This window comes from Eumetopias jubatus, unplaced genomic scaffold (genome assembly GCF_037043125.1).
Source record: "Eumetopias jubatus isolate StellerSeaLion01/CBP00866 unplaced genomic scaffold, mEumJub1_p1.0 scaffold_12, whole genome shotgun sequence".
In the NCBI taxonomy this organism is placed as follows: domain Eukaryota; kingdom Metazoa; phylum Chordata; class Mammalia; order Carnivora; family Otariidae; genus Eumetopias; species Eumetopias jubatus.
This window is the reverse complement of record NW_028274818.1, coordinates 46,537,364-46,564,432: the sequence shown is the minus strand read 5'-3', so window position 1 is coordinate 46,564,432 and position 27,069 is coordinate 46,537,364. Positions and strand designations below refer to the sequence as shown.

The 27,069-nt window shown below is 34.9% G+C and overlaps 1 protein-coding gene across 1 annotated transcript in view; it reads right to left on the bottom strand.

Moving 5' to 3' along the window:
• The window catches only part of HMCN1 (hemicentin 1), a 467,830-nt gene that overhangs the window by 42,935 nt on the left and 397,826 nt on the right, over positions 1-27,069 (bottom strand). The window contains exons 72-86 of the mRNA XM_028121561.2: positions 25,700-25,841; positions 24,524-24,668; positions 24,004-24,131; positions 23,547-23,703; positions 21,959-22,080; positions 21,600-21,764; positions 19,885-19,992; positions 19,335-19,472; positions 19,069-19,203; positions 15,271-15,540; positions 12,476-12,666; positions 8,239-8,452; positions 6,088-6,222; positions 5,499-5,689; positions 3,671-3,752 (exon numbers count right to left, since the gene is read on the bottom strand). Coding sequence (XP_027977362.2) covers positions 3,671-3,752; positions 5,499-5,689; positions 6,088-6,222; positions 8,239-8,452; positions 12,476-12,666; positions 15,271-15,540; positions 19,069-19,203; positions 19,335-19,472; positions 19,885-19,992; positions 21,600-21,764; positions 21,959-22,080; positions 23,547-23,703; positions 24,004-24,131; positions 24,524-24,668; positions 25,700-25,841 — 2,323 coding nt within the window. The remainder of the gene's footprint in view (positions 1-3,670; positions 3,753-5,498; positions 5,690-6,087; positions 6,223-8,238; positions 8,453-12,475; positions 12,667-15,270; positions 15,541-19,068; positions 19,204-19,334; positions 19,473-19,884; positions 19,993-21,599; positions 21,765-21,958; positions 22,081-23,546; positions 23,704-24,003; positions 24,132-24,523; positions 24,669-25,699; positions 25,842-27,069) is intronic.

The following is a 27,069-nucleotide window of genomic DNA, read 5'->3' as shown; positions in this document are numbered from 1 at the left end:
ACTGTGTTAGGTGCTCAGGGTACAGAGATAACAGTTATAACTTCTAGTCTCAAGGAGTTCACAGGCCACTGATAAGACAGGTGAGTGGCTCTAATTATTTAGTTGTTCTATAACACAGCTACAGAATTTACTAATGGAATAGGTAGAATAATATTTAGTACAGAATAAGTAAATATGTGGTAATACAGAAGCATAACTATAGTGACTTAATCGATCAGAGGCATTCACTGAAAACGGAGAGGAAAGGAAGATATTCAAGAACTATTAAGAAAGAAATAACAGAATTTTGTCATTGAATTGAGAGGAACTGACAACTACAGGATTTGACATGGACAATATAGTGTGGTTTGGGCAGTTCAGTAGAACATAGGAGGAAGAACATATTTGTTTGGAGGTTGTAAGGAATGATGATTTGTATCCATTTGGAACTACTGAGCTTGAGGTATCTGTGGGGACATTCACGCAGCGATGTCTAGATGATGAGAGAATATTCCTATCTGCAGCTCAGAAGAGATACGGGCTAGAAATACAGATCTGTGAGTCATTCACGAGTGGATAAGATTGTTTTGGAAGTGATTCTAAAATGTGAGGGAGAGGGCCAAAGACAGAAACTATTACAACATTATTATTTAAGAGATGAACAGAAGACAAGCCCATACAATGATCCTAAGAACTGATCACTGAGGTAGGAAGAAAATCAAGAGAGAATGGTATCCTGGCAATCAAAGGAAGGAGCTCTAAGAAGGGGGGAGAGGTTGACAGTATCTCTAGTAGATCAAGTGAAGTCAGAAAAAAATGTCAAAGTAGCTGTATATAGCTACTGGCAGAATGTTTATACTGGTCTACAGTGTCAAGAAAGAATACAAGATTTCATGGAAAAGAAGAAGCTTGAACTGGATTTTCAAAAAGAGGTAAGATTATACATAAAAGAGGGGAGTCTACTTGGAGAGAAGGAAATAGCATGGAGATGGATTTAGCTTTGAAAGGATGATTCACTTCAGACAGCAGCAGCATACAAGGTTTTAAACATTTATTTAATCAGAAGGGTTCACATTTAAATAGGTAAGCAAAGAGGAGCCTGTGTATTCTTGAAAGGTGAAAGCTGTGATGTAGTGGGCTTGAACTGAATGGTGGAATGATTTGCTCAATGAGAAGTAATGAATATCAGATAATTCAGGGTCATGGCTTTATTTTAGATGGAGAAGTATATCTGGAATAATAGAACATAAAACAAAAGTAGAAGTAAAATGTGTTTTATTGTGACATTAATATGCCAGGATTTTATGTAAAGGTATTACTGACATGTTGTCTTTTACAAAAGTAATTATTTCACATGAGGTTTGAATCTCTCAGTATCATTAATGCATTATTCATGTATATGTCCACATCATCCTACACAATACCTTCTTACTTGATGTTTATATTAACTTTATTCAAGGAGCTTTCAGGGCTGGGGCTTCTATTTCTCTCCCAGTGTTCAGATTACATTATGTGTTCAATAAACTGCTGCTGAATAAATTAAATGCCTCAGATTAATCATTCAACACTAAATGATAACATTATGACTAAATGAGCTCATGTGCTCCTTCTACTATGGTCAAAGAAAGTGTCAAATAAAGCTCAGAATCTTAATTTCAATACCATATTTGAACATTTCCAATTTCCTATAAGCCTATAAATTAACTCAACAATAAAATTCCATATGTACATCTTTCATGGTTGAATTAATTCTACCAGTCACATAATGATCAGTTAAATATGAGTACTTCATCTAAATGAAAACATTCCTTCTGGTACTTTAATTTTAAACAAATTATATTTTGGTTTCTATATGCCTCATTTACTTAAATCAACTTATTGTCAGTACACATAAATAAGCTAATCTAATGCTTGCTTTCATAAACTGATCAGTGGAACACTCTTCCAGGAGAGATTAATCATTGTGACACCCTACCCACATTCACCCAACAAAGAGGGGAGGAAGGTTTCGTGGAAATAACATTTATTTGGGAAACATGGCATATTATACCTTTCTCTTGCTGTTATAACACATCAACATATTAACATTTCAGGAAAGATCTGCAGTAAAGAAACCTGGCAACTAAGCAGGGCTTGGCATGTAGTAGGGGCTCTTTATATGTTTGATAAATGAATGAACTTTATTTAATCGATTTTCTCTCAGCCTTGTTTGACCATGGAACTCTAGTTTTTTCCTAATAACATCCCACAAGGCTATTGTTTGATAAATATGTACTTTAATAAAACATTGTCTTAGCAAGATATGGAAACAGCTTAAATGTCTGGTGATGGATGAATGGATAAAGAAAATGAGTATACATATGTATAATGGAATGTTGTCTAGCAATAAAAAGAAGGAAATCCTGCCATTTGCAACTACATGGATGGACCTGGAGGGCAAGATAGTAAACTAATTAAGTTAGACAGAGATATATAGTGTATGATATATCACTTGTATGTGGAATCTAAAAAAGAAAAAAAAGTTGAATTCATAGAAACAGAGTAGATTGGGGTAAATGGGTGATGTTGGTCAAAGGATACAAACTTTCACTTGTAAGATGAATAAGTTCTAAAGATCTAAGGTATAGCATGGTGACTGTAAATAATACTGCACGGTATCCTTGAAATTTGTAAAGTGAGTAGACCTTAAGTGTTCTCACCAAAACAATCAAAACCAAAAAATGGTAACCGTGAAGTGATGGATGTGTTAATAAACTTGACTGGTGCAATCATTTCACAGTGTATGTAAAAAAAAAAAAATATATATATATATATATATAAAATTTTCACTTTGTACAGTTTAATTATATACAGTTTTATTTATTAATTATACCTCAATAAAGCTGGGGAGAAAACACTGTCTTAGATATTTACTAAATATCTATTATTAAATGCTAAATTCTGAAAATGATTTTAAAAAGTTAAAGTCTTAGATAATAGTAGTTTAGCAAATAACTTTTAGTAAATGCTAGCCTACAGCATCTCTCAAAAGTGAATGAAGAAAACATAAATTTATCCCATTAAATACTGAGCCTATTCACAAAATAAGTTTGTTCACTTAAATTCTCAACCCAGTGATGCTATCCTCAGGTCAATCCTGAAGTGGTTCTGGAGACTGTCCTTCTGATGGCTTATACTGAAGAGCTTCATGATGAGCACGATAGTCCTGCCCAGAATATATAATTATTTCATGGAAGATTGATAGCAGTCAACCTAGAGCACTTTTGAATTCATTTATATTAGTCTTTACTTTTTTCAAATTTTTTTATTATGTTATGTTAATCACCATACTTTTAATACACATTTTAAAGTGCCACAAAATGACATTTTTGTAAGCACATTATCAGAACCATGGTAAACTACATGAAGGGTACCTGGCTGAATATATTGCAAACCAAAAGAAAGCTCTGCTGCTCAGCAACCACAGTCTTGAACTGCAGGTGTTAGATAAAATAGAAAAAGTATCTATTCAAAACTGTATCAATCTTATGCTTGATAACAAATTGCTCCATCAGCAGCAGCAAACTAAATTACACATGCTCTGAAAGCTACTGATAATATACTTGCTATAAACTTTAAAAACAGGAACATTCTTTATTAGGCAACATTCCTCCAATCAGGTGTTCATGTAGAGTTGAATAAAGCAGCTTACTCTGCAGAGTCAGACTCATGCTGCGCTCCACCACCCCAGCGTCATTGGTAGCTACGCATGTATAATCACCAGCATCTTCATTCTACGGAAATAAGCAGTGCTTTACAAAAATGTGAGCCTACAGAGCAGGACAAATAACTTTTTTCACCATGAGGCTACTATAAAATTTCATTTTTGAGAAGGGATTTTTCATGGAAGTAGACAAAACTACATATATTTACCTTCATAAATAGATTTAAAAATGAGAAAAAGAAGGAGAAAAAAATTCCCAGCCTAAATGGTTTCAAAACAGCTGATTATTGCTCTCTGGGAATAATAATTGCTAGGAAACTGAGGCAAAAATAATATTTTTTATAATCTCCTATACAAAATTATCTCACTGAAGAAAAATGCCTATACTATCTTTCCATATATCTTTTTTTCTTTCTTTTTCCTTTTTTTTTTAGGGAGAGAGAGAGAAAGAGAAGGAGGAGCAGAGGGAGAGAGAGAATCTTAAGCAGATTCCATGCTCAACATGGAGCCCAACGCGGGGCTCGATCTCAAGAGTCGGATGCTTAACTGACTGAGCCACCCAGGTGCCCCTCTTGTTCCAGATACCTTAAAAAGCATTAAAGTAATGAGGACAAATTAACAAATATTGAGACCTTTCTAATGGGGGTTATTTAAAAATTAAGGGTGGTCTCTATCTAGAGAGCATGAACTTCAGGAGAGAAAGGAAAAACTAATTTACTGATAATGATAAATCACAGAATATAATTCACAAATTTATAGATATATGGTATACAAAATAAGTACTCCATGAATTTAGGTTTGGTGACTAATTAGAGTCACAGATTTTGCTAAAAGTCTTGTGAATAGGAGAATTTGTTAATAGAAAGTCAATAAAGGAGAACTGAATTGCAGGAAGTAGAGGAGGTTGGGAGAAGGAAGACAGATGTTTAATTGGGGGTGTCAATGTATTATCCAAATAGAAATTTTCAATAAGAAACTTGGAATGGAACTTGGAAGAGTTGCAAGGTTGGAGATAAATATTTAAAAATCTGAAATTGTATGGTAAAAATAATTAGTATCAGTATTAACATTGGTAGTATTAGAAGAAGTACCAAGGACTTCAGAAGTAGTAATACTTGTGTAGAGGAAAAGGGGGAATGTGGTAATGAAGAAATCTAAGTCTCACTAGTGTTATAGCAGCTAAAGGTAGAAATCATCTCAAAATTGAAAGGACAAGGAACAACATCCGATGTTGAAATAAAACCCAGGAGAATGAGAGACGAAGAGTGGTTCATTGGATTAGGTCATTAAATATTATATTTTAATTATTATTTCAATTAATTCAACAATGTGATAGAAAATTACCCATATGTAGTCTAGTTGAGAAATTTTTAGATAAAATAGCTCACTCACTTGACCCCAAAATTAGAATAACTTAAAGCAACACTCATTTTCTGAATTACTGAAGCTTTTGGAAAGCCTAAAATAGTTATCAGCTTAGTGATGAAAGTTACCCTATAATTTATTTGTCATTTTGTTTGTAAAACTTCAATTTCCTTGCTCTAATACAGATTTGAGGAAGTTATCTAATGATGCTAAATAATAATAGATCAATGATTGGGAACAAAGCAGCAGAATTATTTTGTTGCTTGTATTTCTTTGAAAAGGCTAAAAATAATCAATTTGAACCACTGTTTCAGTTTTTTATAAAAGTCCATTGATTAAGATTTTATGATTTAATTAGAAATGCAAGAGAAATTTTCCAATTCATGGCACCTATAGAGAGGCATTAATTGTGGCGGTTAAAGTGCCCATCAACAATTTCAGTGTGACTTACTACAGTGCCATAAATGGCCAGAGAGCCATTGACCAGTTGACGGATTCTGTGGTTAATTTCAACATCCACCCCCTTTCTGTTCCAATGGATGGTTGGGGCAGGATCTCCTTTGACTTCACAATTCAAGACTGCATTACCACCAAGTGGTTCAATCCAGTTAGAAGGGTAATCACCTTTGAAGACTGGAGGTTCTGGGAAATAACAACAGATAATTGTAAGTAAAAGGAAGCTCTGATCATTTCTTTGTGATTTTGACCTATTTAGAGATAATTTAGTGAAGAAGGGAGAAGCCACTTTTGAACCCCATGAATTTTCAGAATCACTGCTCATGCTAATCAACCGGATAATTTGGTTAGTTTCAATAATCTAAGCAGATGATTCCATTTTGTACCAAATGATCTCTTTGCTTACCTACTTTTGAGTTGAACGTTGATAATGTATTATTTCTTATGAATTTGCACATCTGTGAAACAGGACTAGATGGATTAATAAACTGAAGTTATAGTGTATTACTACATAATAAGGAAGCAAAATGCAAATTATTCATTATAAATAAATGATAAATTAAAAATAGAGCATGTTTACCTACCTTTCACATAAACAAATCCAATTGCCTTCACAAAACCAACGCTGTTCTCTGCGGTGCACACGTAAGTACCTGAATCCTCTTTTGACACTCTTTTAATAACAAGTTCACTATGTCCATTAACACTGTCAAAGTGGGCTGAAAGAAACAAGTCAGGAAACTACTAAATGCTTCTCAGTAACCTAAGAAAATAATCACAACAGCTCAATATTTTGCAGGTTGGATTTATGAGTTGGTCTGAAATTGAACTAGAGATCTCATCATGACATTGGAGAAGAGAGCCTTTTCCACAAATTTCTTCCCCTGAGCTATTTGCTATGTCTCTAGACACTTGTTTGAAGGATGAAAAACAGCAGAAGGAACAGGAAAAGAGAATGAAAATAAACATCTTTTAAAATTATTTTAGATTTAAAGTACACCTTTTAAGTGTTGCCTAAATCTGGCTCCTAGTCTCTCTGGGTTTCAAAAATCTTTCATTCAGACCTATGACATTTTCCACTTTATTTATCTCACCACCCCTTTTCCTCCCAAACAATTTACATCAAAAACATGAAAACCTTTCCAGCTGTAATTCAACGGACTTGGCAGGTCAGAGGGGAAATCATGAAAACATATGCTAGTTAGGTAATAATGACATGATTAAATTTGTAATAATTTAAACTTCTCCATAAATGATTGCTGATATAAATATTTATAAAGGTAGTTATAATATGTGGAATAGAGAATAAGGTAAACATGCTAATCCTCAAACAACATATACTAAATAAGATTCTGATTAGACCAGCAAATATCTAATTATGTTGGTATGTTTACCTTGCATGCTTTCCCCCATTCAAATTATTTCAAAAGATTTCATACTGCTGAATATGAAGTGGAAAGTCAAGCTTTAAAAATTTAAATAGCTGAATTAGTATTATACTGTCAGAAAACAGTACTGCTTAGATTTTTTTAGACTATTTTTCCTTAATGAGGTATACTATCATTATTAAGGTAACACAGTCGATGAATTTCAGTCATTAACATAAATCTTTAGAACAAAAGAATTTAAGCTTATTACTTCTTTTCTAGGAAGACATTTATTAAATGCAATAGTGCAGTATTTCAGAACTCAATTTTGGGTATGAAAACTTCTTATTAACTGATAACATCTTTGCGCTGATGACATGGTCTGACAAATAAGGAGATACGTGTCCTCCCAGAGATGAGTGCTTCTGGGTTCCAGGCACTACTTTAACTTGTAGTGCACATAGTGACCAAAAATTTTCTATATAATTGATTTACATTATAAGAGAGGTTAATTGATGTTAATTCATGCAGTGAGAACAGAGCTCTCCTCTGTCAAATTAGGCGAATCTTCAGGACTCCAACAGTAGCCACCTTAATCCATTTATCAGGGAGGATAAGTTTAGGTACCTGTGTATACAATATTGTCTTCTCCTGGGGGAGGGAGATTATTTTTTATATTTTTTCAAAGATTTCATTTATTTATTTGACAGAGAGAGACACAGCGAGAGAGGGAACACAAGCAGTGGGAGTGGGAGAGGGAGAAGCAGGCTTCCCGCGGAGCAGGGAGCCCGATGCGGGGCTCGATCCCAGGACCTGGAATCATGACCTGAGTCGAAGGCAGACACTTAACGACTGAGCCACCCAGGTGCCCCAAGGGAGTTTATTTTTAGGTAAAAACATCTACTAATATCCTGTCATATATGGTCCTGTGATTAACTTATCCTTCGAAAGAATGAAAAAAAGAACATATATACTGGGTATAAGGTAAAATCCAGGCAAAGGTATATATTTTATAGAAGTTAAAGCAATCAACTCTTCATGTAACTTTTTATTTTTAGGTTTTATTTATTTATTTATTTGAGAGAGAGAGAGAAAGCACAGGGGGAGGGGCTGAGGGGGAGGGAGAGGGAGAGAGAGAATCTCTCAAAGACTTCTTGCTGTGCCCAGAGCCCGGAGGTGGGGCTCGATCTTACACCCTGAGATCATGTCCTGAGCTGAAACCAACAGTCAGATGCTCAACTGATGAGCCACCCAGGTGCCCCATCTCTTCATGTAACTTTTCAATCAATTCCCGCAGCTAAAGGAAATGGAGATTGGTTTAGAGTTCTTTATGGGTGTATTTATTTACTTAAGAATTAAATGACCAACCTGGGATAATATTGTTGTTGAAGGTCCATGTTAACTTGGGCAATGGAATCCCAGTGGCTTTACAGCTTAATCGTAGCTGTTCTCCTTTATTTAATGACACATCTCCGGGAAGTTCAGTAAAAGTGGGGAGAACATGTACAGTCAGGCTGACCATATGTGTGTCTTCACCTGCAGCGTTGTTAGCAACACAGGTATACGTGCCAGAATCCTCTGGCTTAAATAAAGAAAAATTATAGTGTTAAAATTACATAGTCTTAGATCATATTCCATAAAACACATAAAATTGCATAGCTTGGTTCCCAAAGGAGCACTCTTATTTAAAGATAGTTTAAATTTCCACCTTGTGGTCTGAACTATCTGGCTAGCTTTTGCATAACATAATTTAAAATGTATAGGAGTTGAAACAAAAGCCCATATCCTACAGAACTATAGCAATTTATAGTAATAAGATCTCAGGAAACTCTACAAAAGTTCTCAAGTTTACTAAACATCAAGTGTACTGCAGCTCTACAATGTACAGATAAAGAACACATAATTTCAAAGTTTGGTAGCATCTTAGCTGGTAGCTGGCTTTCTTGGTAATGTGGCACCAAAGAGAAATTATCAAAGGAGATGGAAAGGGTATGGGCAACACTACCTGCAATTCTTAAGTTTCACTTGCTAAATGCAACAGCCAGTCTTGGCACTCATCTTACTAGATGTACTGGAATGGCATCATTTGACACCCTGTCTCTGTGAAACCATGTCTTCACTTGGCTTCCAGGCTATGCCCCCTTCTCTTAGTTTCCTTCCTACCTCACTGGTTGCTCCATTTCCACCTCTTTTTCCTGGCTTCCCTTCAATATTAACATCTTGATGTTGGCATGTGAGAGGGCTCAGTCTTCGGTCCTCTTCTCTATCTGACTTGGTTCCTTAGTGATGTCATCCAGTCTCATATACTATCATCAGCATATAGATAGCAAATACTATCTGAAAATACCAGTATTTGCAGCCCAGATCTTTCTTCCACACTCCAATTACACTGAACTTCCCATTTCACCTCTCTGCTTGTATGCCCAAAAGACATCTCAAACTCATGTCCATAACTGAACCCCCAATTTCCCTTTCACCATCCTGTTTCATCGGTAGCCTTCACCATATCAGTTGATGGCTATTTTGTCCTTCCAGTTATTAATGCCTTTTGTTCTCAGGCATCTGAGTCATCTGTACTCTTTTCTTTTTCATACTGCAGTGGCAATCTAGCTAGGAAATCCTAGCTTCAGAGTATATGCAGAATCCAGCCACTTCCCACCCCTTCTCTGTTAACATAATCTCTCCTCAGACTCCAAATCATCTTCACAACAGGTCTTTCTGCTTCTACCCTTGCCTCTGCTCATTACAATGGTCAATGTAGTACTGCAAAAACGTAAGACAGATAACATTGATCCCAGGCTCAAAACCTGCAATGCATTCTAATTTTTTTTAGAGTAAAAAGCAAAATTGTTATAATCTACAAGACACTACATGATCTGGCCTTCATTTTCTTTTCTTTCTTCTTTGTTTTTGTTTTTTTTTTCTTCTGGGCCCCTGTTCTTCCAATATATTAGGCATGATCCCACCTTAAGTTCTTTCCTCTAGATATCTGAGAGAGGAACATCCCAGCTTTACCTGCCTATCATGCTCTTCCCCCAGATATTTGCTTGGCTAACTCACGTCCTTTAAATTTTACTCAAATGTCCCCTTCCCAAAGGAGACTTACCCTGACTATCCTATTAAAAAATGTAACTGGCACCCCTCCAAATTCCAATCCTTTTTACTCTGTTATTTTTCATACTACTTATTTTCTTCTGACTTATTGTATACATTATTTATTATTATTTTTTTATTGTCTATCTCCCTCCTCTAGAAATAAACTGCATGAAGGCAAGGATCTTTGAGTTCTTTGTTACCTCATGTATTACTACTGCATAAATCAGCGCTGGTCACACAGAAAGTATTCAATAAATATTTGTTGAATTAATGATTGAATGCTTCTGAGTGCATTACTTTTCCTTCACTTTAAAAAGTTTAAGAATATTTTTTTTTTTGCATTGAAACATTAAAGAGTTGCTTGGAAATGTAGCATAAAACTTGTAATCACTAACAGTAGATACAATCTAAATTTGGTTGGCTGCATACTTTTTTTAAAAGGGGAAACAGGAATAAATCATATTCTCTGTAAACGTCTCCCCACCTCCATATCACTTAGCTGTACTTAAAATTCTCAGGTTATAACAATTCAAGCTTAAAATCAAGGATTTTATGAAAGTGAAGCACTTAAAAATCTGGATTGTACATACTATTCACAAGTAGATTTCTACTCATCATTTGAGTCCTTCATCTAGTATTTATAAACTACTTTATTGTTATTTTTTTAAACATATCTGAGTCACTGTCCTGCTAAAAGTCTAAACTTTTCTTGCTCATTTAATTCCTTCTGGTCTATAAGTGTAATAGAGGGCCCAAATTCAACATTCCTGAGCCTGGGGGTAATCCCCCTAAAGATATTTACTAGATTAAACAAACAAATTTATCCTTATTTTATCAATTCTAAAATTCATATTTTTAACTTTTAATATCCATGAACCTCAATACAACTTAAAAATTGATGGCCTTCTCTACTTTACTTAACTGTACTTTCTCTTTCTTAGTGGTACATAAAATAATGGCACATTTTACAACTGATTTGAATAAATACGATATTTGTTGGCACATGTGGTTGAGTTAGGGTCCCAGTGACACAGCCAATCACTAGGGTTATTTACCTGATAATCTCAGGAGTCTAGCTAATGGCCAAAATTATACTACAAAGTGAATGTAATCAATTTTATTATTTTAATCTGTACAAATTTAATTCCACAAAAATTTTGTAATGAAGTTTAGGTATTTTGAAGGGCAAGGAATAGGAATAAGATATTTGCACAAAAGCTCAGAAAGTGATTCACATTTTAATCATGTTTCATATTCGGGGCCAAGTATTGATACTCTCCAACCACACAGTAAATTTTTTTAAAAGTCATGTAGTATGCATATATATTGATTCTTCTTCAAGTGGGCTACCACTGAAAACCTGAGATGCTTCTGATAGCTACTATTCTGTAGACTCGGTAAGTACCACCTAAGAATATTAAAAAACCTTAGCTTGTATAGATCCCTAAGACTTTAGTTTCCTTGTCAATGATTAGAAAGGGTTATTCAAAATCCTGAAAAGAACAGAAAAACTGCTTTTCATATCTGCTTAATAATGCATCGTTCTTTTTTTTCCCAGTTATTTTTCCTTTAAGTTTTTATTGTTATGTTAATTACCATACATCACATCATTATTTTTTTTCTTTGCACAATTTATTGACTTTTACCAGATGATAATACATTTAATTCACCCAATTTTCCTGCCAAACATATGCACATGAAGAGTCAACTCTACCCTTTTTAGCTAGGTGTCATATCAAACTTAGAGGGTTTTTTTTTTTTTTAATGTATCTTTTTTTAAGATTTTATTTATTTATTTTTCTCCTTAAATTTTTTATTGTTATGTTAATCACCATACATTACATCATTAGTTTTTAAATTTTTTTGTTGTTATGTTAATCACCATACATTACATCATTAGTTTTTTAAAATTTTTTATTGTTATGTTAATCACCATACATTACATCATTAGTTTTTGATGTAGTGTTCCATGATTAATTGTTTTTGCATAACACCCAGTGCTCCATGCAGAACGTGCCCTCTTTAATACCCATCACCAGGCTAACCCATCCCCCCCACCCCCCTCCCCTCTAGAACCCTCAGTTTGTTTTTCAGAGTCCATCGTCTCTCATGGTTCATCTCCTCCTCCAGTTTCCCCCCCTTCATTCTTCCCCTCCTGCTATCTTCTTCTTCTTACATTCTTCTATCTCCACTCTTCTAATCATTCCCATATATGGTTACATGCATGGAATATAACAGAGGTACTTAGAATTTTTCCTGATAAAGAGATTTCCACAAAAATAAAATAATTTTAGAAGGAGGCCATTTATGAGTTCCTACTATCCATTAAATATTATTCTTAGACCTGGGCCATAAAATGAAATATGTGTGAAATTCATTTTTTGGCCTGAATTTATAAGACTATTTTTCTTTCATTATTAAAGAATATATTTCCAGGCTAAGTTACTAAAAGTAAAAGGGTGAATTACCAATCTGGTTTAAAGCATCTATTCACATCTATTAAACTTACCACAACATTTTCCAGAATAAGTTCTCCATAGGGTTCAATAGTATATTTTCCTATCAAGTTAGCTAAAAGAACATTGTCTTTTTTCCAGTTAATTGCTGGTGTGGGGATTCCATCAGCCATGCATGGAAAAATGGCTTGTGAATTCTCATTGACCGTGTAGTGTATTTCTGTACTTCGGATTCTAGGAGGTACTAAGAAAAGTTTAAAAAAGATAGTCATTCAGGATGTTTAATAATATCCTTATTCACACAGAATATTGACACACAAAAGACTCTTCTAAGGATAATTTTGCTGGAAATAGTAAAATAAAATGTATTAAGATATTGATTTGTTTGTTACCATGAAAGATGCCTATAGCAAGAACCTCAATGGATTTCAACTTGTTGAATATATTCACAATCAGTTTCTAAGCAAATGACATAGAACTAGATTAGAAATCCTTAGATTTTATTTGGCTTCCTAACTTTCTCTCTCTTTTTTTAAAAATATTTTTAAAATTTATTTATTTGACACAGAGAGAGAAAGCACAAGCAGGGAGAGCAGCAGGGAGAGGGAGAAGGAGAAGCAGGCTCCCCACTGAGCAGGGACCCTGACGCAGGGCTTGATCCTAGGACCCTGGGATCATGACCGGAGCTGAAGGCAGACACTTACCCGACTGAGCCACCCTTCCTAACTTTCTTTTACTTAAGTTTCTTATGCTTATTGCAGTGAAGTAAAACAAACAAACTAGAGCAACAAAATCCAAAAATGCTTCTGTGGTTTTATAATCACTGGATTTGTATCACAGATATACTGTGAGAACAAACTAATAAAAGTCACCAGTTTAAAACACTGTAAAACACTTACCCCATATTGAATGTCACAAAGTGTTATGGAAAAAAAATTTATTGCAGTATTTCACGTGTTACAACAAATGCAAGTAAAACCAGGTCAAGACATTTAATTCAGCTTTTATACTGCTGCAGAAGAAATTTTTATAGTGATTTCAGAACACTGCAAATACTTCCTATGCCTCAAATTTTTTTGGACTGGAATTTAGGCAATATAGAAAGATCAACTGACTATTTTAATATACTAACAAATACCTTAGTGGATTGGAACTAAGCTATTTACTTCTAAAGGAAAGGCTTGAAAAGCATTAAGAATACTTGGCTTAAAAAGTAAAAATATACTCCCCTCCAAAAACTATGACTTTTGGAATTATTCAAACATACCAGTAAGAAACAGAACAATTTTAATGACGTTCTGAAAAGTGACAGGACAAAAGCTGTATTCAGCAAAAAATATTTTTTTGATTATATGAGTAAATACATAAACCATTTACGAATGATTATACACACAAACATAGATAATAGGGAAAACACAAAAATCTATTTTGTTGAATGGTACACTGTAAATATTTGATTCATTTTTAATTAATTTATACTGTATTTTTATCATTTTCTTTATCTTTGGGGTTGATATTTCAATTTTACCAGGGTGACAAATTTGTAACATTAGTACATTTGCTTCCTTATTTTCAAGATGAAAATTTTAAGGTTATGACTTTACATTTGATTTTAACACTGGCCCACACACCATACATTTTGATATGTAGTGTCGTTATTTTTATTATTTTCTAAATAGTATGAAAATGAAAACATATTCTTTGACCTACTTGTTAACTAGATGGTATTTTTAAATTTGCCTGGGGTTGGGGTTTTGGCATTAAAAGTTTATTACATGTTTCAAGCTTTATTGCATTGTGGGCAGGAACTGTGGCCTTATTTTAAAATCGTATTAATGATTATTTTTTTGTTTAGTATATGGTTAATTTTGGTAAACTTTATACAAATTTGAGAAAGAGGAGTATTATTTATTTGAAGCTAAAGAACTAATGTGTGTTGATTAATTCAATTATATGAACTAAAAGCAGGTATAAACCAGGGAAAGTATTTAAAAAACTCATAAATGGTGATTTAAAATTTGGATTATTATTTCTTTATTCAATTAAAATTGTGTCTGCTTGAAATCATCACTTTAACTATGAAGCCATAGGAAATTCAAACATACCTGGAGGATAAAAAATGGCTTTCACAAATTTTTTAGAAAGCGAAAAAGCAGAGACTCATCTTTACAAGAGTTACCTCTGAAAACAGTAGTTGGAAAGAGTTTAATTTACTTATTGTGTCCTCACACTGATATTAATGGGTATTTTATATTTAAAATACACATTAACAATGAAAATATTTCAGTGTTGATCCTTAGATATTTTGTTAGTTGTTTGAATACAAAGAAAAAAAGATTTTTTTTCTGTTATAAAAATATACTTGTAAATATTTTGCTACTTTAAAATAATGAATCGAATAGATTCCCAACTCTCATTAGGTTCACACTATATAATGTAGCTCATATAGAGATTAGTTTTGAGTGAAGATCATTTGCAAGTTGAGAAATAAGCAGAATAGTCACAAAACACAAATGGATCCCATAAATGGGATCTATAGCCAAAGTATAAATACTAATAATCACAATATGAGGGGATTATTGGAAACACATTAGGTATTTTGGCTATCTTAATAAAATCTCTCTTTCTTTCTCACACATGCATAATCATAACCTTACTTTTGCCCACACAAATAATCAGAGCCTACATATTAGAAGGGTAAGTATACCTACACACCACACACACACACATCCCACTTTGGATTGCTGGTTTTGCATGACTTTGATTTTCATCATATTTTTTCTCAGTGGTCTTTTCTCTTTGCCATGGCAATGTAGCAGATTGAAACAATTAGTGTTAAATAACCTACCATGGACATTGAGCTTGGTGCTCATGCTGCTTGATCCTGCCACGTTAGTTGCCATGCACGTGTACTGGCCAGCATCATCAGGCTGAGCAAATGCTATTTGCAGAGCCCCAGAGCTGAGGATGCGCTGGCGGATTGATTCCACAATTGCATGCCCATCTTTATGCCAGGTAATGTCAGGTGGTGGGAAGCCATCTGCCTCACACGGTAGGGAGATGGGCTTATCCACAGCAGTAATATATTCCTTTGGATGGGGGCTAATGCCTGGAGGAACTGAAAGATACAAAGTGTAAACTTCATCTTAAAAGCATAAATGTATCATGTACACACCACAGTATCACTCTAGCAAAGGGAAGTCACACAGAAAAGAAATGAAATCCTGACTTTACCATATTATCATCAAAGTATCACTATACTTTGTTTTCACTGGAAAAGAAAATTCTTTGAGCTATTTTCAGAAAATTATTCTCTGCATAGTTAACAAATGTAAATGCTATTCAATTTTAAATGAGGGCATAAACATATATTCCTGAGGTACTGCATGTCTAGAAAATTTAGGTTGTGTCAACAGAGGCATTTTCTTTAACATACTGTGTTATGTGATTCATTTCAGCTACTTAAACTTTCAGAAGAGACCCCTTCAAGGTTTCGAAATTATTCAACTGCTCTATCTTAATAAAATCTTTCTATTTTATACTTTTACTCAAGTGTTTCCTACAGTGCTTAGTGTCTCAAATACAGTGGCCATATTTAACACAGTATTGTTTGAATGACTAAGTAAATAAATGAATAGATCATGGAAAAGAATTATATATGTAAAACTCTTCCCACTTCTTCCGAAAGCTGTGGAAGGGCTTACGATAAGGCATTCTCTTCCTATTGTTTTCAGTAGGTTGATTACCACTTAGGTATTGGCCTGGATATTTTATTGAGCTTCAAAGAAATATTAAATAATTATCAGAGAAGAACCAAGGACAAACAAGGAACAACTGACCACAAGCACACGGGAAAGAAACGAGAGGATGATCCACCTGTGTCAATGCAAGTCCAGAGACAGTGACAAGGTGCAGAGGACAACAGTGACAGTAAAAATAATCCCTTTAAATATGTGCCGGCAAAACCCACAAAAAACAAAAAAACTACCACCCACTCAAGAAAGCTTAAGAAACAAGGCAAATGTTGTTTTCACATTGTTATCACACATGCAAACTGAGAAATGGAATCAGAAATGAGAGCTCTGAGAGTTCCACTGATCCATGTAATGCCCTGTGCATAGCAAGTCCTGGGGACCTAGATTTAACTGCCACATCTCCAGAGGATATGGAGAAATGGTCAACCACATGGAGACCAAATTTTATTTTATTTTATTTATTTTATTATTTATTTTCAAAGATTTTATTTATTTGAGAGAGAGAGAGAAAGCATGCGCACGTGCAAGAGTGGGGGAAGGGGGAGAGGGAGAAACAGACAAGGGGCTTGATCCCAGGACCCTGAGCTGAAGTCAGATGCTTAACTCACTGAGCCACCCAGGCACCCCGAGACCAAATTTAAAGTACACTAATAGTGATAAGTAAAATAAAATCAAGTTGTGAAAAAATATGAATAATCATGTGAAAATTACTTATATCAGCCAACATTATTTGGTTGGGTTTGTGCTTTCCATTACATACTGTTTCTGCAAGGAGAGAGATTTGGTTCAGAATCTTCATGCCTCTAGAGCATGCAATTATCTCTGGTTGCTTTTGGAATCTTGAAATGCCATTAATCATTTAATGTGTTTCTTTGTCCCAGAATTGCCCATACCAATAATTTTAATCAATTAGCGAAGGAAAAACCCCTCCTAAATGGAAGTGTTCTTTCCATGACCTCCATGTTGCCAAAGCCAATGAATATTTATTGGTCCTTACCCAACTGATCTCTCACTTGCATTCAACAAATCGTCCACTCCCTTCTTCTTGAAACACTCTCCTCTCCTAGCCTCCATTGGCTTTCCTCTAACATGTCTGCCTGCTCCTTCGTATTCTTCTCCAGCATCCTCTCTTTTCTCAGGCCTTTAAACAATGCAGAGTTCTGGGTCTTTGTCCTTAGCTCTTTTTCTGTCCAAATTCTGATCCAGTCTTGTGGACTGAAATACGCTGATTACTTCCAAATTTATATCTTACACTATACTTCTCCCTTGAGCTCTGAATCCATATTCAACTCAATTTGATATCTCCACTAGGATTTCTAATAGTTTCCCACATCTCATAGGATCAATCGGAAGTTATGTTTTCTTTCCTCCAAAGCCAGTTCCTCCCCCTTGCACTATCATCCCCTCCATGGCACTATCATCCATTCACTAGCTCAAGCCCAAAGCCCAGGAAACATCATTAATTCCCCTTTTTTCCTAACCTCCCAAATCTGATTCATCAGTCATCCTGGAAGTTACACCTCCAGAAGTATCTTAAATCCATCACTTTTTCCATTTACCCCTGCAACTTACACAGCCACTCTCACTTCCAGCCAGGCTGTAACACCCTCCTTAGAGGACCTGAATAGTTCCTCCAGCTATAGTCTTGCACCTTCTCTAAACCATTATCTACATAGCAGCAAATGAGATCTTCCTAAAACCAAATAAGCATCTTGGTTAAACCCTTAAAAGGTCTCCCACTGCATAGAGAAGAAACTATAACCTTTGTGTGGTCCTTCTGACCCTCCATGCATTGGCCCACCTTCTTTTCTGATTTCCTTCACATTGTGCCAGCCTTCTTCTTCTCCACCACTCTCTACCACACTGCCATGCTTCTTTCCTGCCGTGGGGCCACTGCACGTGCTATCCTCTCTCCCTTGGATACTCTGCCACTTTTGCATGGCTCATCCTAGCTTATCATTCAGGTCTAAGCCTAAATGGTACTCCTTTAGAGAAGCCTACTTCTTAAAACCTACTTTAACCACTAATGTGAAGTGGTGCCCACATTTCCCCATTATTCCCCATCTCAGCCTTTTTTTCTGCTTAGCATATGTCAGAATTTATAATTATTTCATTTATTTGGTAGTTTAGTTTTTTTCCTTCTGTACACCATAAGGGAAGGATCATGTCTGTAATGTTCAATGTATTTCCACTTATTATTGCAATAAATATTTGTTGAGAAAAATAGTAACAATATAAAGAGATTTATAATGCATAGTTAAGTAAGCTTTACTATAGTCAGTAATTTACCACAGGAAAACACCCTATAAGGAAATTCAAAATCAGCTAATGCGAATTCAGAAGCTCAGAATCTACTTCCAGGTCACAAAAACAATGCATGCAAGATATGAATATTATGTCAAGAAAATAAGAGTTAAATGTGAAAAGACCCTGCTTTGTCTACAGAATAATTTTTTCCCATCAAGTTGGTTAACTGCAATTACATTTTTTGTTTTATGATTTTTTATTTATGATTTTAAAAAATATATGCTTTGTTTTTTAAGTGGATATTAGAATCTAGTGTTTCATAATGTATCCAATGTGGTATTATGGGGAGGAGGGTTTTAAAATTTACCTTAAATATGTGCTACAATGAAATAGAGTACCATATGGAAGTTCATAGAAATCCAAGATATCGTGAGATGCCTTAGTTTTCTTATATAAACAATGACCAAAAACACCCCAACCATTAAATTTTCTTCTTCATAAGGGTAAGAGAAACACGCATTGTATAACGTAAACTACGAATGTTCAGAGCTATGGCAGCCTGGTTATTTTAGACAGATGAACTTTGGTATACATTGTTACAAGCATCTTTGCAATGAAGACATAGAAATTTACTCTTTAGGTACCTTGAACATTTAACTTGATTTTGCCTAAGGCTGTACCAGCTGGATTCTGAGCCACGCACATGTAAGTACCAGCATCTTCTCTGACAGCTCTGGAGATCTGCAAGCCGCCACTAGGAAGAACTGCATGGCTTTTGCCTACATCGGTTATGAAAGCACAGTGGGAAGAATTTTTATTAAAATTTTTTTCATTAAAAAAATCATACTGACTTCTGAATTATGAAACACTGATTTGCTGTAATTTTCTTGATAGAAACAGTGGTAGGTACCTGCAGTCATGACATTGATGCCTTCTTTTTGCCAAGTAATGAAAGGACTGGGTGTCCCTGTTGCTTCACATGGTAATAAAATGGGATTGTTCACAATGACATCTAGTTCACTTGGCTGAGGCTGAATGACTGGAGGCTCTATAAGAACCAACAGAAAAAGCAATGGCACCAGTTAGTGGCAGAAATGTCTAAAAGTAGCCATGAGGTTAAACATGCCTGGATTCATAGTTCCACATTATTAGTGATTTGATTGTCCAGGGGAAAAGAGAATATTGGCCATATTCCATTTTTTTTGAGTCTTGCTACTGTAGGCAGTTTCCATTAGAACTCCGTTAGAAGACTAGAAGCAGGAACAGATTATAGAAACTCAAGAAAAAAAAGAATTTGGGGTTGTTCTGTGTGATTTTTCATTTGTATGTTTTTCTTAGTTTATTGAAAAATATGTCAGTCTTTCATACCCCCAAGGTATTTCTAGACAGTACATCCTTTCAAGAATAAACATGGCTTGAAGAAAAAACAAGGTTTTAATGAGTTAAATGAGCTTCCATACCCTGGACATAAAGGGTCACGTGTCGATGTGCAGAACCAGCTGCGTTCCTGGCGACACAAGTGTATCTTCCAGCATGGTTTAACTGAGTGGCAAATATTTCAATTGCTCCTAAAAAGGAAAAAGTTTTTATGCATAGGGCGTCCATTTTTCTGCAACCATTCTTCTGGTTCAATAAACTCTCTCTCTGATTTTGTGTTTTCATCCCCATAGCACAGTGGTGCTTGGCTTATACTCATACTTGTATTCCCTGAAGGGTCTAGCACAGTGCCTTTTAATCATTATTAATAGCTTTATTTAGGCAAAATTTACATGCCATAAAATTCACCCATTTAAATGTACAATTTTATGATTTTTACTATCTTTACAGAGTTGTGCAACTCTTACAATCTAATTTTGAGGACATTTCTATTACCCTAAAAAGAAATCTCATCCCCCCTCCAAAAAAAGAAAGAAATCTCATTCCATTTACAGTCACCTCTCATTCCCAGCCCCAGCCCCATGCAATTACTAATTTCTTCTTATTCTTCGTATATTTGCCTTTTCTGAACATTTCATGCACATGCAATCATACAGCTGTCCTTTGTGTCTGATTTCTTTCACTGTGAGCACAGTTTTTGAGTTTCATCTGTTGTAGCATGTGCCAATATTTTTGTTCCATTTTATTGACAGAATTTCATTGTGTGGATTATCCACATTTTATTTATTCTTTCATCAGTTGATGGACATTTGGATTGCTTCTACTTTCTCTATTGTGAATAATGGTGTATGAACATTTGCATACAAGTCCTTGTGTAGACATATGTTTTCATTTTTCTGGATAGATGCCTAGGAATGGAGCTGCTGGGTCATATGGTAACTCTTGTTTAATATTTTGAGAAAGTTCCAAACTGTTCTCTTAATACAATACCTTGTGCTGAAGGGCAGTTAATTTCTATTTTATGATTTTAATTGTTACCAATCTATACACATTTTAGACGCAGCCAAAATACTTGGCTTTGAAAGTCAAGTTTTACCCTGAGAACAATCTTCCATCATTTCCCTTCTTTGAAAAAATGAACAAATTACCTTAGAATAACATGCACAAATGCAGAAAGCCCCAGGATGTTAGTTGCTACTTTAGTTTATCTCTAGTGTACCTTCACAATACAAAACACCAGTGTGAATTACCAATATTTTCATTTAGGTGGTGAATTATTTTTTTCTCTTTCAATACATAAATTTTATAAATGATGGCTACTACTACTCTCAAAAATTATCCGTGCAGCACTTATACCCAGCCTTCCCTGCTCAGTTATAAAAACCTTGAAAACAAGAACCCTCCTAGTTTTATATCCTCAGAAACTCAGTGGAGTATTATAACTTATTTTAGGCACTAAATCTTTGTTAAATGAATGGAGATTCTTTTTGGCTAATGGAGAGAGTGTGGTTCACTCAAAGGCAACCAGTGAATTTGTGAAGCTTCAGGGTTAGTAAATATGCACATAAAATCCAGTGATCATGCTCTTTATATTCAGTTACTGTGATTTTGTTTCCAGATTTTTTTCTCTCCCTTTGCCGAGTTACCCTGCCCAACTGAATTTTTTATTTCCAGATGCATAAGTCTAGGAATGAAAATGTATTTTATTTTTTTATTTTCGTGCAACAAAAGGCCAGGTAAGGCCATCCATTAATCATTAGTCTAATCTTAGGTGTGTAATTACTGAGCTTGGTCTTACCTGAGGACAGAATTCTATAACCGTCTCCCCTGGGAAGTAGTCTTATCCCATTTTTTGTCCAGTGAATTGAGGGAAAGGGAACTCCTGAAGCAGTGCAGGTAATAACCGCTGGGGCACGTTTGGTTACTAGAAAGTCCGTAGGCTCATCAGCTATGGAAGGTGGGACTAAAACAGTAACAACAATAAGAAAGTACACATTTCAAACCCTTACAGGTTTCCAAAGCCTTATCATACATCTTTCTCTTTCTACACAGAAAGTGAATGTTAGTAAGTGGAAAAGGAAGCCCTCTTGTGAAGTAGTGTGATAATGAAACATATCATTATAATAACTATTAATCCATGTACTAAGCCAGTTCTACCTTGGACAGTGAGATCCACAGTTCTCTTATCCTCCCCGGCATCATTTGTCACAGTGCACTCATAGGTTGCAGTGTCATCCACAGAAGGGGAAATAATTACTAGTGAACCTGAAGAAAGGAGCCTAGAAGAAAGATTTCAAAGCAATGATGTACTGTAGGTCAGTTTTCATAAATGCTGGTTCAGCATGGCACGATGTTGTGAATTGAGGGAAATGGAATTCTTTCCTTGTATTAAAATGAGGAATCCCTCTGATACTTCAAGTATCAGACTTTTTTTTTTTATATGGGCAATGGGTTAATAGAGACTCAACTTGGAGATTTAGATGAAGCAATTGGGTAGAAGGATTGTTTGAAGAGGGAATCTTGCATTTTCCGATTGCTTATATCATGATCAACCATGCTCTCCTAACTGAAATACAGTGGCTGATGACAGCCACTGTTTATAGAGCACTGAATACATTCTGGTACTTTCTCAACTGCTTCACATAAACTACCTCTAAATCTCACAATAACTTTGCAGACTGGTATTTGATTATTTCCATTGACAGACGGGTAATTACAAGTTTGTCTGTCTTACGTGTTGCCCTAGTTCACATGTCTCCTTACATGTGTTGGACACTTTTGCGATGCATAGTACATATATCAATAAGTCTTTTCCCTAACTTTTAACCAATTCAAAACTAAAGCGACCTGGATCACTTCAAATGTTTAAGAGGTCTAGTAAATATACATACGTTATTCAAAGTAAATCTAAATAAAATATCTATTTTCTTATTTCAAAGTGTGCACTGATAGAATAAAAGTGATTGGATTCAATGGGAATACGTTTGACATGCTTTTTTATTCGATGGTATTGCACATTTTCTACATAGTATATATCTTCAAATCACTAGACTCCCAGTACCCAAAGATTAAAAGGGTGAGAAAGAGAGAAAAAACAGAATTTCAAGTGAAACACTCCTCGTTTCATATTTCCTAATGTATAAGAATTGATCATTGTCAAAGTAGATCTACAAGAACATTTGTTTTAGTATTATAGCAATTCCTTTGACAAGATACCTATCTGTTAACTTAATTGAGATACAAGAAATGATGCTCATTTACAACATCAGAAATTCCTAGTAATCAAAAGGTTAGCTTTTCAAAAACATGTTTTTCCTCCCTACACATGCTACCAAATACCTAAGTTGTATTTCAAGGTTCAGAATTCTATTTTTATTCTATAGCTAAAGGTGGTATTATTTTTACAGAATCGTTTTTCCCTTATGCCAAATATTTTCATTCTTTGTTTTTATAAAATTCCAAAAGGTGCTAAGAAAAATAAAGCAGAATAGGAATCTAATCTTGTAGATCTCTCTAATCATCATCCACAGGGCTTATGGATAGAAAAGTTGAACCTATAATTCAGAAAAAGCTTTTAGGTTGAAAAACTAATTCCACATTAAGAAAAGTACATATTCTCTACATACTAGCTAATTCTTCATACTTTATATATATGCTGTCCCCATTGATAGAGATGAAATGTTAATTCTTTTTAAAATTAGTTTCTAAATAGTAGGTGGGGTTTTTCAGTTAAATTATTACTTACCTATATGAATTCTGATTTTGATCCACACTAAGAAGATGCCCATTTTTCCTCCACCTGATTGATGGTTTTGGTATCCCAGCAGCCTCACAAGCCAGAGTAGTTTGAACGTTTACTGTTACAGTTATGTTGGTAGGACCCAGAGCAATGGATGGAGGAACTAAAACAAAGTCAGCAAGTAAGAGGGAAACACATTCAGCAAACAGTATGCCATCTGAAGTATTTCTGCCAGACTGAAATTAATCATTGGTAACTTGTTCCATAGTTAAAACACCAGAAGGCTCTGTGAATTTAGTGTTGTGATGGTGCTAGCCACAATGAGGAGAAAACACGGGTCTTAACTGTTCACAACAGAGTGTGGTACTTTCACATAGCCCCAGTTATCAAGGTCTTTATGATCTCACAGGTTTAGGCTATCAGAGAACATTTAACCCAAACATTAGATGCTGTTCATATTTACCATGGACTTGTAAATCTATTCGCCTGCGGTCTGTTCCAGCAGCATTGGTAGCCATACACAAATATCGCCCAGTATCTGTGACATGTGCTGACTGAATATGAAGGAATCCATTTTCCAAGATGGAGTATCTACAAGAAAGATCACAAGTGAAGTCCCCGGAATCAGTGTTTTCTGATTATTTACATTTTGACTGAGAGTATTCTACAAGACTTAGTTACATTTTTAGTCTTTTTCCTGCTATAGAAATTTGTAATACCCTTGGTGGAAAAAAAAAGATATTCCACAGTGGTGCATAGCAGATGAACTTGTGATCTTGGATGAATTATAATCATTATGTTTTGGCCATAAGCCTTAGGATTATGCTTTTAAAATAATATATTTCGATTCTCATATTAAGATGAAGAACTAATATTAAATATTAGTTTAACAAACAAGACCAAAATAATACATTGGAAAAAAAAATTTAGGGAATTATCCTTCAGTTCTTGCAGTATTTTTCATTCTTTTCCAGAACTGTTACCTTGCATGACTTGCAGTTAGAACAGCACCATCCTTTCTCCATGTTATCCTTGGGGTTGGCACACCCTCAGCAAGGCATTCCAATACAGTTGACGTATTTAAGTGAATGATAAGACTCTGGGGGCCAGTCTTTATGTTTGGAGGAACTGCACAAGAGATGCACATGGAAAACCTCATTCATATCAATAATATAGCCTGAACTAAGACTCTGAAGAGGTAATACAAGGTTAGCTTTGAGTCAAATGTATAGCTTTGTCTACAGCTAATTCAGGTTAGTATGAACAGAATTGGGGTTTAATTCCTAAAGTCTTACTCAAGATACTTAGTGTTTAAAAATAAAGCACAGATGGGGGAAGGAGGTTTTTAAATCCCTGATACAGTGTGTGAAATCTGGCTTTTTAGGAGACACTTGAATAAAAATCAGCTCTGGTCTGATGCAAATTAAAGATGATATTTCTTATTTCTCTTTGGCCAAATAATGGTCTGAGAATGTTAACACTGGAACAACTTCACTTTAAATAAAGAACAGAAAGTGGGCTGCTCTAATGAAAAGCACATCTGTGATTAATCATGCAAGTCTCAGAGCATGTATTTTATTAATCATTGAGTTCATATGGGAATAGAAAACTTGAATTTTAATTTTACTCTTAGAGATATTAGTTGTGTGGGTCACCCAATATCGTGTAAAATTTCATATATTAAAAAACCAAAGAGACTGTGATGGGGAGAAGTCTGTATTATCTTCCCAAATATTGACAAATTTTAATGTTTAGATTTTAGATTTGAGAGAATCACAGTCCTATGGCAGTCTCGGTCTAGTACATATATACTCAAACACCAACATGAATAAAGGTGAACTAAATAATGAACCGCATGTCATCCAAAGCCTTAGTGTGCCTTTCTCAACAGTTCTGATCTGAATGACACAAAATGTCAGGATATGTTAATAACAACTGGACATACATTATCCTCTAAGATAATGTATCTTTAATTATTTTTTTTGAAATATGGTTTGAATATAGCCATAATACAAATACTACATGTTGTCTTTTTCAAAAAATAAGATAACCACAAGAATTCATTGAGTGTGCCCATAAGAAACAAAAAATTTATCATTTCTTTGAATGCCCTTGGCTAAATTTTTAAAATGTCACAAAAAATTATTAATTTTTCTTACCATTTACAGTGAGAATAAATTCTCTTGTAGTCTTTCCTGCAATGTTGCTGGCCACACAAGTATAATTGGCTGTATCACTTAGATCTGCATTATTAATTTGCAAGTATCTTCCTCCAGATAGAATTCGTACTCGAGGTGTTGCCTAGATTCAGCAAGTAAAATTTACCATTGAGATGTCAGGAAAAGAGAATAAAATACTATTTATAACATCAAAAATAACTATAGTGAGCTATGGATTGCCTGTCTTCTAGTATGCTTTGTCTGCTCCCCCTACCATTATCCTGGGATCAAAACCCCTCAGGAACTATTTCTATGAGTGCTTAAGGCAAAGACACAATCAATATTCCCAGTTCTCCTGGCCACAATGATCTGGATACTCAAGCATGAGCAGGTGACTCAAGCTGGGCCCCTGAGAGTCCTCTGCAGGACTTTGTTGGAAGTGTTGGGGAATGACAGTCTTTTTTTATTGGTGTCTGGTAGTAAGGATGACATAGCCTGGTGGCAGTCTCTCCATGTGTGGACAGCTCTAAATCTAAAACAAAGCAAGCAGAGTTGCGACTCAGAGAAAAAAAACATAGATGCTTGATTACATGAGGAGAACCTCTGGATCTAGTAATACCTAAAACCTAAGTTCACCAATCACTATAGGTAATAAATGCCTTTAAAAAAAATTTAAGTTGGTTTGAGTTTGAATTCTGTCACTTACAACTGAAAGCTCCATGACTAATAAATTAACTTTGTTTATAGGAAATAATGATCCTTTAGCATTTTAAAAATAAGTAAATAAATGATTTTAGTCTACAAATATTTGTTAAGCATTTATTTCGTGCCCAGGCATGGGACCAAGAATTATGAAAATACAGAGACAATGAAACCTAACCTTTGCTATTAAGTCCAATTGGGAAAATAGGTGTAAACAAGTAGTTTTGTACAAATCAAGATGCATGATGTTCATAATCATTAAAAAATGCCAGGTAGCATCAAAGACTGATATTTTCTGGTTGAACCAAAGAAGGAACTACTTCAGGAAGAGCCTAAATAAGATTTTTCTGCCATATGGGCTCTTTCCCAGATAGGTATATAGTTGACCTTCGAACTGTATGGGTCCACTTATATGTGGATCTTTGCAGCTTGTAATGTATTTTCTCTTCCTTATGATTCTGTTAATAATATTTTCTTTTCTCTAGCTTACTTTATTGTAAAAATAGAGTATATAATATATATAACATACAAAATATGTGTTGATAGACTGTTTATGTTACTGGTGAAGCTTTGGGTCAACAATAGATTATTAGTAAAATTTTGGGGAGTCCAAAGTTATATGTAGACTTCTGACTGTCTGTGTGTGTGTGGGGGGGTCAGTGCCTCTA